This window comes from Scleropages formosus, chromosome 4 (genome assembly GCF_900964775.1).
Source record: "Scleropages formosus chromosome 4, fSclFor1.1, whole genome shotgun sequence".
Taxonomy (NCBI): domain Eukaryota; kingdom Metazoa; phylum Chordata; class Actinopteri; order Osteoglossiformes; family Osteoglossidae; genus Scleropages; species Scleropages formosus.
In genome coordinates, this window is record NC_041809.1 from 26720287 (window position 1) to 26733209 (window position 12923).

The window sequence follows — 12923 nt, forward strand, 5'->3', positions numbered from 1 at the left end:
AATTTGTGGAGAAACCTAAAAAACCTTTTCAGTAATTGAATTAAGGAGTCAAAGGTTAATTTTTGTTTACACATTTAATCCAAAATCACATAAGCAACCTCCATTGTACACAGTAATCAGCTGTTTTAGGTGCCTTTCAACTTTAATTTGTCCCATTATTACAAATATAAGGAGGCCTTCAATCAGTGTTGCTTTGCTTACAATTTTTATTGGTATTTTTCAACAGCTTATTTTACTAATGAAAAGCCAAATTAAAAATATGCATTATAGATTCTACCAATATAACTGGTGCTTTGTGTAACTGATGGAATAGATGTAAAATAGCTGGAAAGTTACATTATTACTGTACTCCTATATTTGACTGTTTCACTTTCAGCAGTTACTATATGGTGGTATGTATATTCCAATTAGGCCTCAGTTTTGACCAGAAACTATTGCATTATGTTACAAGTTCCACTTTTTTTCTGCTTTTCTAACACCATTTGCAATGGTTCCTCAGAAATGTGGAATATTTCTGAACTTTGAGGCCTGCATGAGACTGACCCTTTCAATCCAGAAAAACAGTAGCACTGGTGTTTCATGATTTTATCCATGGAAAAAATGATTTGCTACTCTACTGATGGGAGGCTGTATGGTTAGAGCAACCTTATCGTGAGCCCGTTCCAGCAGAAATAACTCTTCCGGTTTCGCCTACTATAAGCTGGTTCTTATGACTGTCAGCTGAAATTTGTTTTTCTCAAACAACCAGGACCCCTGGACATGAGCTGTAACCATACTGTCTGGTACTGGGGCAGGGGTGAAGGGTGTCTGAGTCAGCTTTTCACATTCTACCCTACTTGTTCTGCTTATCTGCATTGCCATGAGAAGAATTCTGACTGCTGGATGAAGGAAGACCCCACAGGCTGTCTCAGTGCAAGCTTGTCCTCGTTGTGAACCCAGGGTATGGTAGAGGGTTCCTCTGTATGTGGTGTGAGCCAGCGCTGTGATCTTCCTGCTTGTGCCTTATGTTTACTGGAGATCGGGAGTGAACATGACATGCAATGACTGTCAAACGCCAATTGGTGTGTCATTCCTGTTTTTTTTTTTTTTAAACAAGTCCCCATATTCATTCCATTTGCCCTTATTTTGTATCTGTCATGCTTGTTTTCCATGATACATGTTCTTGTTTGAGCATCTAATGCTTTGTGTTTAACTTTAGTGATAGCAGTCATGGTCAAGTCAGAAGTTCATCTTGACACACCTCAAGAGAGACAGGGAGGATCAAGGGGTGATGTTTTCGCAGTACATTGAGCCACGTGGCCACACAGACCGTCCCCGTCCCCATGGTCCCACCCCACCTCCGCCACCCCTACCCCTGTGCTCCTTGTCAGACTCAGGCTGGCTCTGGGCACGTTCAGGCTTGGTCATAGCTGTGAAAGGTGGATCCACTTGCTGCACGGACATGGTCCGACGTAGGTGAGCGCGCTTTCGCAGGAAGTCTGGTTTGGTGGACAGGCCAAAGGAGCCCTTCCGGAGAACCATGCGTCCAGCAGACGGGGTTTTTTTGGAACGAGCCCGCTGGCCAAAGCGCAAGGCAGAGAGGTGCGACGCATAGCCCTCGCTGAGGAACTAGTCAGAACAGGCATGCGTGATATGGTGAGGAAAGGAGGATGAAAAGGAACAAAACGTATAAAAACGTGTAAAAATCAGCAAAAGTTTAGTCTTTCCATAAATCAAATTGTAACATCAGGGGTGATATAAATCGTGGTGTCCTTCAAGTCTTCCTGACCCAGACTGTCTTGCTTACCTGGCACTGGTTCTGATGCTTCTTGGATGGCCTGCCCACTATGTATATCTGAGTAGGACTGATGCCCAGCATGCTGTATACAGAGATGTCTTTCATGGAGCCGTAGGCAGCGCAGATCTTGATGTGGCACTGGCAACAGGGGAATTGTAGACCCGTGAAAAATGGGTGTGCATAACCGTTGTGGAATAACATTAGTCATAGTTGTGAATGGACTACAATGTGTGCCGGGAGTTTTATCGTACCTGATCCATAGCAACGTGGCATGTGGTTTTAGAACACTGTATTTTGTGTGTGTGTGTGTGTGTGTGTGTGTGTGTGTGTATCATTACCTCTTGCACCAGATTTCTGAGGAAGATAGTCTTCTGGCGCAGTGGATCATGCACCAAGCCTTCAGAGAAAAAGACTGCACCCTGTGGGAAGTTGTGTTGCGAGAGCCAGGACACCACACGCTGCTTTTGCATATCTGGCCGGCCCGTGATGTAGATGATCAGGTAGCCCAGGTCCTGCCAGTGCCTGCCACATGGCCCAAACACGGGCACACAGACATTAACACTGCTAACAGTACACCGTCAGTATAACCACGTGTACATGGCAGCTGTTACCTCACTACATCTACAGCGCCAGGGCGAACCTTGGGGTCCCTGCCCATGAGGGAGACGCTGGCAGCAAATGACCCGTCGATGCTGAACACCACACACTCCGTTCCTCGCGGCAGCACTGTCAGACAGGCCTCAGCGCTCGTCTGGTCACCCCTGGGACAAGAGGGCATATTGAGTCAGACAGATGGTACAAAAAGATAGAAGAAAATGTTGCCTGTCCTTTCCCAGATGGAAGAGCAGAGCACATAGTAAGGGAGCTGAAACCTACACTAAACTGAGGTCTATTACAGCAATTTTCAGCATTTGCCCTGTGTGTATGCATTTTTGTTCCAGCTAAGCTGATAATGGTTTTTATTGTGCTATTCACTTAACAAATTGGATTATTCAGATCACACTTAACTGAATGAAAAGTTGTAATTTTTAGCAGTGTATTTAAAAAATTCCATAAAACCAAATTACAGCAGGTGCATTTGTGCTAATAAGATGTGTCCCTGTTGTCTGAGCATTCATGAAACTGAATTAGTATTTAAATAAAGGACAGGTGATTCTAGTCACTGCAGTCTTTTTATTAATTTAAAATCAATAGTGTATTCTGAATGAGGGAAAATGGCATACTTGCTTTAATGTGGATTGAATCAAGGGTAATTACAAAGTTCAAACAGAAACCATGATATAGTATAGGGGATCTCTAGGGTGACGAATGAATCATCTTCATAAAGGCTTAGATCTCTTTGGTTATAGAGCCCAACAGTGACAGCTGCTCACTTGACCACCATCTTGATAGGGTAGACCCCCACACCCAGCCTCTTGTTCTGAGGGATGGTGTAAGTCACTTTGCCACTGCTACTGGTCACCACAGTGTCATAATGCACCCAGCGGCCTGACGGGGGTTGCGTCACCAGGAACACGTCTACCTGGAGTTACAAAGCAGGGAGCTAGTCAAGATATTTGTCTCTACAGGTCTTCTGCAGCCTGAGGCTGCAGTGAAAGATACTGAGAGCAAGAAGACATCAGAAACTTTCACAAATGCATTCATCATATAGTCAGTTACATTACAGATTAAAACCCCAGGAAGGGAGCTGCAGTTTTATGTTTCATCAAGGGCACTAAATGAATTATTCTCTGTGAATTGCATGGGTAAATTTTCAGCTATATAAATGCATGAATATATTTTGAGGTCCACAAAAACAGTGACTCTGGATGAAAGTGTTCCACTGAGGCTGCACAGCTGGTCATGCTCTATATATACTTTGTGAGTGAGGGGCCAGGAGGGTACTGGAATTCCAGGGGGATCTAGAGAGTACCTGACAACAGAAATTCTGCAAATCCTACCTTTTCTCCAGTCAGTGTTACCATGTCCAGGGGACCATACATGAAACGACCCACTAGCGTCTGGGGACCTTTTTCAGTAGCAATGATGTCATTTACCCTGTGGTTGGCAGTCACATTCTGAGCACAACAAAAGAACAAAGTGTAAGTATATGTTTAAAATGTATTATTATAATTAACTGGTTTCTTCATGTGTTTTCATGTTTCAGTGGCAAAGGGACTATGGTCACATTCATATGCCTCTCATTCAATTCTTCACTCTCAGCATAAAAGTCTACATTCTGTGTCTGCTTTTTCCAGGAGAGGGCATCATATTGCCATATGCAGCCCCATCAAAGATAAATCTGCTACCTGCAATGAATTTTACATTAATCACCATGCATAATATCATGGATTCTGCTAAGTATAATCCCACAGAATCTATGTGCTGCAGAAAGCTATAATACGCACTTTCCAAAACAGGGAATTCCATAAAAGAATACTTAATTTTTCATTATGTCAAAATATCACATTTGAACAGTCAATAATCCTGTTTGTATTGGAGAAAAACCCACATTTCCTGTAACATATAGTAGTAAAAGGCATTGTGTGCTCTGTATATATGAATGGATGTATAAATATAACAACTTATTTCAGCATATTTTGGTACCCTGTCCAGGGTGTACCCCCCAGTCTTGCGTTATTCCAGGATAGGCTCAGAACCACTGCAACGCTGCCCAGGATGAATGGTTATCGAAAGTGAGTGAGAGTGTGAGGAATATTCTGACATTCATTTTACTGTACATGAGGAGGCTATACTATTGAACATGTAGTAATTTCCTACAGCTCTGTGACCAAAATTTGTCATTGGAGCTTACTGTTCAGCTAACAGACAAGTTTTTGCTCACTCATGTTTATATGTGCTAAACCAAAATATTACCCCATGTTCTGCTTGAGTCTCCTGGAAATGAATTCTGATTAGAAACCAGTTGGATAATTTTCTGCTTTGGTTTTTTTTTATGCAGAGGGATCTGTGCACTCACCCGCAGCTTCACGTGAGTCCGTCTGCGTAGCCATTTCTCTCGTTTGCCAGATGGAGAGAAGGGGGCAGAGTTAGAGTCCTCTGCTTCATGCGAGCTGAGGCAATCACACCGCATCACCTGTCAAAAAAAACACAAGGCAGTCTGTCAGACCTTCCACAGCCACCCTGATGTCAGTTACATCTGATGTTCCACTGGCCTGTTCTATCGAGACAGCCAGATTTACTTTCCCACTGAGCAACAGGACCTGTTGTTTCACTGGCAAATTAGATTTGCCATTGCACTAGCTGGTTGTCCATCATAAACTAAGAAAAAAAAATATCATTACTCACTGAAGGGTTTAGACTTGGCAGTGATAGTCTCAGAGGAACATACATCAGCTACCTCACAAATAGTGTTGGTGCAATGTTAAGATGAAAACAGCTGAACTGGGGCTCGAAAAGGGACGAAAAGAGGCTACTGTTTGCAGTAGAGCCAAGAGGTGGAGTATGACAGCAGGGACTTATGAAGACAAATTAGGGATCTGCTGTCTCACTCAGACAGCATAATGGCTCAAAAACCTTCACCTCTCCCTGTGTTCTGATGTCTCCAGAAATAACCCAACACGTCTGCCTTGCCTGCAAGAAAGGAGCGTGCTCCCGACTCCCTGCAACCCCAGGTGAGTCAGAAGGGCAAATGAATATGACCCAGAAGTCAAGGAGACCAAATATTTGAGCGTTCAACTCCACTTGTTCCTTCATTGCCTTCTAACATTACAATGCATTTCTGAATTTTGTGACCTTGAGTTAACATCACTAGAGGGAAAAAGTCATTCACCGGAAATTCACTCTGTGTGTGAATGGATGGAGGAGGGAGAGGTAATCAAGTGTAAGCTGTAGCATTCCAGCTCAGGCAATAAATCTTACATTTGGAGAAGTCACCATGGGAAATATGGTCACATCACGTTCCTGGCATCTCTCGGTTTGAAAGCACTGCCAGAACACCAAGCAGACATGAATTCTGCACACTCAAGGTGGGGTTGCAAGTGCTCACCTGTCTGAGCACAAAGGACACTACATCGGTGGACTCCCAGTAGGAGCTGTGGAAGACCGGGGGCAGCGCTGCGGTCGGGAAGGCGGTGAGCACGTCAGGGCAGTGCAGGGCGTAGTCCAACCTCTTAGTGCCCCACCACATGTGGCAGACTGGGAAAAGCAGTGAGATCCACAGATCACGGAATTACAGCAGAGTGGGTTGGGCTACAGTGAAAAGTTTCAGTAAAACTAGTGGTGCCTAATTATACCAATTCTGTTCCTTTCTATTTCATTTTCTATTTCTATATCTTAAAATCATATGCAAAAAAAGTACTTATCTGTGTTAGTCTCAGGATCAAAATCCCTGACTGAACCTCATTTTGGATTTTCCAGAAAGAAATACCCACAGAAATAATTTCATGGGACTAAGCCACCCCTGTCCATTTTGTGTCTAATGCCATCTTGCTCACTGTCAGCAATGATTTCGTCCAGCTGATCTGTTCTTGATGTCTCATTTTCATCAGCAGGGTGGCTGATTTGTTCTGCAGTTGAGGAAGGAGTCTGGAACGCTTCCACGTTGCTTTGGATCGCATCATCTGGAGGGATTAGAGGGACACCGGGCTGGTTTCATGGAAACCCAGTGTAGTGTACAGTTACGGTCTACTGAAGCTGCGGCAGCTGCTGCATGTACAGATGGTCTGAATGAATGGGACATGATCTGAATGTGTGTCATACAGAAGCTGCTGTAAGTGTACAGCATCAGCCCTGTCTTCTGTTGCTGAACAACTACAGACGGAGCAGTTTTGTTCAAACTCATACAGAAAGTTCTTCCAGTATGTGAGAGACTCTGGTTTCAGTGGAAAACATGACCACGCTGTTCATTTTGCTGGTGTGAGAGTGAGGATGTCAGTATGAGCTGAATACCTGAGAATGGTATCACCTTCAAGGGAAAATTCAACCATTTTTACAAAGTATTGGGTCAGTAATGAGTAAAGTGGGTGGAGACAGTGTTGGGAAAGCAGTTACTCCACGCTGTAGCAGCCTGTACTTCTTTCTGTACTTTGTCTTTAGAGATTCACAGGTAAGCGGCACGTAAAGCTAAATGAAGCATGTCTCCTCAGTGCAATTCTGTACAGGCCTTTACCCAAGACAGCAGAGCGTCCATCCCCCATCGGGTTGCGCTGGTAGCGGGGCACAGCAAAGGGTGGCAGTTTGTGGAAGCTGGGGTGCAGCAGTGGCTCCAAGCGAGAGGCACAGGGGTCCAAGGGGTAGAACAGGTTGTAGATCTGGGAGCAGGCAGGTTGGAGCTGGGAGGCTGGGAGAAGAGGGCAGAGCTAAGAACGTCACCACTTAGCATATCACCACACGCAGGTACAAGATAGTTGTGTGTGTCGATCTGTGTTTTTTTCCTCCATCCAGACCTCCAGGCAGCACGCTTCTCCTCATGGCCAGCACCAAGCCCAGCGGGCAGCCCAGCAGAAAGCAGTGGGACACCTGGAAGTCCAGGTGGCCAGGACTCAGGCCCACTTTGGAGCTGCTGTCCGCGTCTATGCCGCCCTCCCTCTGCAGCGGAGCGCTGGGGAGAGAGTCCGTTCAGGTCACAAACACTGCATTTGTATATAACACTGACATTTAAACCATCTTGGCCCTCTGATCACTCGGGTTGAACACACCTCCCAGCATACAAACATGATCCGCTATCATTTTCTGACTTCTCTCCACTGTTGCCAGTTGCCTTGCTCCATTATTATTTATACATGTTATGACTGCAGCTCTGGATTATTTTCAGTAACCTCGTTTAGCACTCTAACCTTGTTCAGAGCTCTGTGTCAGTCTGATGAGAAGAGCATTCTATAAAAACTGAACAGAATGAAATTTAACTGAATTCAATTTCTAATTTTAAGTGTCTTGAAGTTCAAAATGTACTGGTTATAGAACGAAATGTTAAAACAAAAAGTTATAGGTTCGATCTCCTGCGTTGACAATGAATTGTTTCGGTAAAATCCTCGTGTTTAACATTTTGAGAAGAATTTTGGATGTGCGGGATTGTAGCCCAACCCTGTCCTGGCGTCACACACACACACAGGCTTGCACGTAAAAGGGCTATTTTTATCCTGCAGACAGCGGATGGGCAGACTGCTAGTGCAGTAGAATATTGATAAGGTTAGAAGGAAAATGAGGGTGACCAGGTTTCTTCACCCCCATCTTTGGCCACAACCACCTGGCGACACCTAGATCACCTTTTCGCAGCACTCCTCCTTTTATATAACTATATCTAATTTACAGCCTGATTTGAAATGACTGAAGCTGATATAGCTGTAAGTCCAAACACAAAGAGCCTTTGCTGCTATGAAAGACTTCCAGTCAAATCCTGTCTGTGTCACACTTGATGGCTGGGGGGTTTACACAGACAAATTTGCCATGGCAATAACACAAAAGCCCTCGTCTGACAGCTTGCTGCAGTTCCTGCTTCAGCTTTTTGGCTCAGAGCTGTTTGGTTTGAATGTCAGAACAAGGACGTTTCCTTTGTTCACAGTTTCTGTTGGTTTTTATAAAAATTATTAAGTACATAAGCCAGGATCCTTCTCTTTCCTTTATTTCGTATCGGCATTCTGATGTCGGCCAAAAGCACAATGCTGCACTGAATACCTAATGAGATCGGGTATCACTGCTAAGAATTAAATGTGTTAATCTGTCATTTGTTGTACATTACTGTAGACAGCATTTGGAAAACAAAACACCTGACTTTTCAATTTTCTCCCTGCCTTTATTTTTCAGCCTTATCTTTTTTTGTACATTGACTCTTGAGTTCTGTTGCCGCTACTTCAATAGCTACAAAGCCATGAAAGATATTTTCGAATTTTTTTAGGTGCATTGAAGGTCTTGAAGAACCAAAATTCAAGACCAGACACATGTTCTCAGTATGATGAAATGCTGAGTGGGCAATAGCACCCTTTGGTGAGATTGGCAGGAATCCATGTCAGCAACTCTTCAGCAGCTTCAGTAGTTGATGAGTAAACTAACTCCACCAAAGGTGTGTCACGTTGACATGGTGGTGGTGGTGCTTAAAATCACACAGCGGCTAGAATGTTACTTTGTCTTCATTGTTTCTTTTACGATATTGGGAATTTATGACTGGTCTACGCAGAGACAAGCCGTGCTCTTGATTTTACACCCTGCTGGACCATTTGCTTCTGTCCTAAACTTGATTGTTGAATGAGCTCAGGCGATGCAGTGAGCACGCAGTCTTTTTTTGGCATAAACACGTGTGTGAGTCAAGGGACACCCCAAAGCACTTAGGGACTTCCAGTTGCTGGCAGTTCTCATGTATAATGCCTTGGCTGAACCTTGGCTGAATCAATCAAGTATTTTTCCTAACTGGTTGTAGAGTTTATTGTTGTATTCCACAACATTAACATTTATTCATCTAGCAGACAGTTTTTACTGTCATCTTCGACATCTGAATGCACAGCCCAGGATGTGGAACACACAACAGTATGTTTTTCTGGCATTGGCGCTCAAGTAGTATCTCATTTCCATAAAATGCCCAAGATTTTCTCTACTCTGGGCCCCAGAAAACTCTTCCAGTATTACTTCATTATTGCCCTGCTTACAAGCTTCTCCATAAGTTCATCTTCTACCCTGCATTTTAATTTACTCGCATACCTTTCCTTTCCAGTACCTGCTGTACCTGCAGAAGAAGGACCCTTGGCCACTGGTAGTGGAGTCACCATCGTACAAATCACTCTGCTTCCTGCTGAGGTTTCTGCCTCTTCCAGAGCCAGGGCAGAAAGCAGCTGAGACGTCAATGTTGCTCTTGCTGAGTCTTTTGCTAGAGCCAAGGCTTGGGCTGGCCCCATCTAGGAGCCTTGGGGGATCCTGTTGAAGGACACTGGGATGAGGATGTGGAATGTAGATGAAGCAAGAACTCTTCAAGTTTAAATTCCTGCTCTCTGTGAAGGACTGGCACTCTGTGATACCTGCTAGGAGTTATTTTTGTCTTGCAACTCAAGAAGATTATCTCCAAGGAGAGGTTGGTATACATGTAGGGCTTTTGGTGAGCTAGGGTTCAGAAGTAACTCTCTAGGAAGGAGTATCTAGGGGATCAGAACATCAACACCCTACTACCTTTAGACTCTCTGTGCTGTTGTTCCCACTGCTGTCACCAGGGCTTCTGCATGGTGGTCCACTGCTGAAGCACAGTGCATCGAAGCACAGCACACCCCCCACACAGTCTCCCACCAGGCATACCTGACCAGAGATTCAAAACAACACTGGTGATTGGCAGGAACAAAGTTCTGAACTGAGAGTGTTGCTGACTGGGGAGAGCATAGGGATGACTAACAAATTTCAACAGCACATTTTTCACAGATAAGATATGTTTTAACTTGAAACTCATTAACCATGACATTTGAACTGTGTTCAACCGGACTCCAATCTACTTGTGTATTATTCAAATAAAAAATTGTCAAAAGGCCAGATGTATCACAGAAAACAGCCAACAACTAACTGGTCCTTCGGCACTGGTGAGTGGACACAGTTCACACCTGGCCGGTGAAGCCACGCCCATCTTCGGACTGTAGGAAGCTACGGTAGACACGGTTGGCCCGGATGATGAGGGTCGCTACAGCATCCAGGTAGCGAGGTGCAGAAATGGCAAGAAGGGGTAGCGCAGCCAATGGCAGGTAGTCCACACTGCTGGAAACACAGCTCTCATCATAGCTATAGGGATTCAGGCTGCAGCGAGAAACAGGGGGCGGTGACTTGCTAAGTCATCAGCACGGAAAATGCCAAAATTCAATGCAGCTATAGAATTTGTAGCGATTTACACATTGCAATGGCATTAAAGAGGCCCAACATTAACTGCTATTTTTAAGTTTTTCATTGATTTTCACCCAAATTTAGTCATAGTACACTCTAACAGTGCTAAGAACAATTAATGGTACATCTGCATTCTATAAATATCCTAATGCACAGGGTATTTCTGCCCTGACTAAGCAGACAACACAGATCATATGTTCAGTCTAAGAAAAAGGTGGATAATGAAACACAGCCCTTCCTAAGAATTGTCCATGATTAACATTCATAAAAGCCAATGAACAGTAAATGTCAGAGGCATGTTCATTTAAAGAATTAGGTTTATTGCCATATTCCTGCAAGTACAAGTAAAGGACAGATATGACATCTCCAGTGATGCTGAAGTTTACTCATTTACTAATTTATGTATATTGCCAAGAGTACAGCAACATCAGTATCTTATGTAAGATCTCATATCTAGGATCTAAACAGCACCTTCTGGGGTAGATGGCGCCACCCCACTCACTTGGAAACAAGCGAAAAGGCCTCCGCGCACACAGCGGGGCAGGGAACCAGCCGGATCTGGATATGCTCAGCAGTAGCGGTACGCGATTGTGCCCGTGCCACCCGGTCCAGGACTTCTGCCAGCGTGGCCACATCCCCTGCCTTGGCCCCCGGGTCCCCACCTCCTGGCTCCAACATGTGCCCACCGTGCACCACCAGGATTAGCAGACGGGCCTTGCAGGTCTTGCCGGTGGAGTAAAGGTGGTGCAAGGAGGGGATTCATCGTCAGCTTGTTGGCATGATCTGCGTTTACTCATGCTCCTTCACGAAGTTAAATCTAGAAGGCATGCGTTTTAATACATACAACACTGCTAAAATGATCAAATTGTTCGCAGACAGCGGGCTTACCTCGACCTCCTCCAGTATGTCAATGCTACTCTGCGGTCGTCTCAGGGCACACAGGCTCTCTGGTAGGTAGGGGGTGAGAGGGACACAGAGTTTGGACTGTGTGACATTTTTTCTGGTGCATCAAGGAACTCGTATTGTGCTCCTTGTATTTTTTAAAAGCATTCACGTCTGACAACCTTTCTGCTTTGCTTTCACGCAACGGCCCATTATCCGCTGCCTTCAGCTTCGTCTCTGTAGAACTACTATAGCACCCGCCCAGAAAGGCCCAGACAGGGGATAAATCAGCACAGGCCTCTGGGACGGGGAGGGGGGGCGCCGAAATGCTTCCCACTTGCCACTCTCAGACGTATAGCCCGGTCACCTCAGGAAACCCGCTGTGAGAAGGGAGCTCCGCAAAGGAACCGAAACTAGACTTGAGTCGATAGTGGCGGTGATCAAAATCCTAAATATAACAAAACTGGACAATAAACCTTGAATTCCACATGCAGCCTTTCGGACGTCTAAGTGCCAGCTCTTCTGGATCTGAGCAAGAGGGTGGAGAGCAATCTGACCCCGAGACCATTCCACGAGACGGGACAATCAATGGCGGAATCGGAGCGGCAGGCAGCGGCGTAACGCTAATGACTTTTTATGAGGGGATCAGTTCCATTCAAATGAGCTTCTAGAATCATCCGTTGCATATCCCCCACCTTTGTCAGCATGATAAAACCTGAGTACTGTGCTCTTTACATTGTGACTGGGGTAATCATTCAGTTGTTTCCATTTCCACGCCGTGTTCATAATGCCAATTCTCCCCCGTGGCTGTTAGCGCTGAGCTTTTTACGCAGAGTTCATTCAAACAGACTGCTGCTGGTGATCAGGGGTGTAACCAGTTGTTGATTTCCAGGGAAAAAGTTTTGAATGTAAGGGGCGCCGTCATGCGGCGAAACAACGGAGCAGCGAATGGCGGTGAGGTCGGGTCAGGATGGGGATCCTAAAATGGGGATGGAGAAATTCCCGAAAAAGGAGAGGAGAAGGAAACGGGTGTGTCCGTCAGCTCGCAAGAGGGAAAAGGAAACGCGGGAATAAACACGGAGGGGTGGGCTGATCTGCGTCTTCGTTCTTTGCCCGCTTCGTCAGTCTGCCAGCCTGGGGGAGTGTCAGCTCTCGGGAAATAAAAGGACAGCGCCGTGTAGGCTTTCCCTTTCTGGGCCGCTGCCTTTTATGAGTTCTCTACAGCCCAACTCTACCTAACGCACACAGTCTCTGGCTTTCTCTTTCACACACACACACACACACACACACACACACAAAGTCTCTCTTCTTCTTATGCAAACCAGCCCTCAGCATGTGCTTCTCACACAAACACTTTGGTTCTGTTTCTTTTCTCGTCTTTGTACATATAAATTCTACCCCACAGCTGGCTCGACGCTTGCTTACCAATCACTCATGCAGGTCAGGGGTACATTACATTTTTAATAAATAATTTGAT

The 12923-nt window shown here is 45.1% G+C and overlaps 1 protein-coding gene across 4 annotated transcripts in view; it reads right to left on the reverse strand.

Annotated features, from left to right (window-relative positions):
* Positions 1-135: 135 nt before the first annotated feature.
* The window catches only part of LOC108921178 (membrane-associated phosphatidylinositol transfer protein 3-like), a 33258-nt gene continuing 20470 nt past the window's right edge, over positions 136-12923 (reverse strand). For 2 of the 4 annotated variants that reach the window (XM_018730525.2, XM_018730527.2), the window contains exons 4-19: positions 11453-11511; positions 11067-11287; positions 10291-10480; positions 9872-9994; positions 9426-9622; positions 7165-7319; positions 6888-7058; positions 6214-6339; positions 5766-5914; positions 4737-4853; positions 3718-3834; positions 3151-3299; positions 2389-2538; positions 2116-2299; positions 1787-1915; positions 136-1608 (exon numbers count right to left, since the gene is read on the reverse strand). In XM_018730525.2, the coding sequence (XP_018586041.2) occupies positions 1261-1608; positions 1787-1915; positions 2116-2299; positions 2389-2538; positions 3151-3299; positions 3718-3834; positions 4737-4853; positions 5766-5914; positions 6214-6339; positions 6888-7058; positions 7165-7319; positions 9426-9622; positions 9872-9994; positions 10291-10480; positions 11067-11287; positions 11453-11511 (2585 nt within the window). In that variant the 3' untranslated portion in view covers positions 136-1260. Of the gene's footprint in view, positions 1916-2115; positions 2300-2388; positions 2539-3150; positions 3300-3717; positions 3835-4736; positions 4854-5765; positions 5915-6213; positions 6340-6887; positions 7059-7164; positions 7320-9425; positions 9623-9871; positions 9995-10290; positions 10481-11066; positions 11288-11452; positions 11512-12923 lie in introns of all 4 variants that reach the window. The other 2 variants (XM_018730526.2, XM_018730528.2) reach the window with 2 other exon arrangements.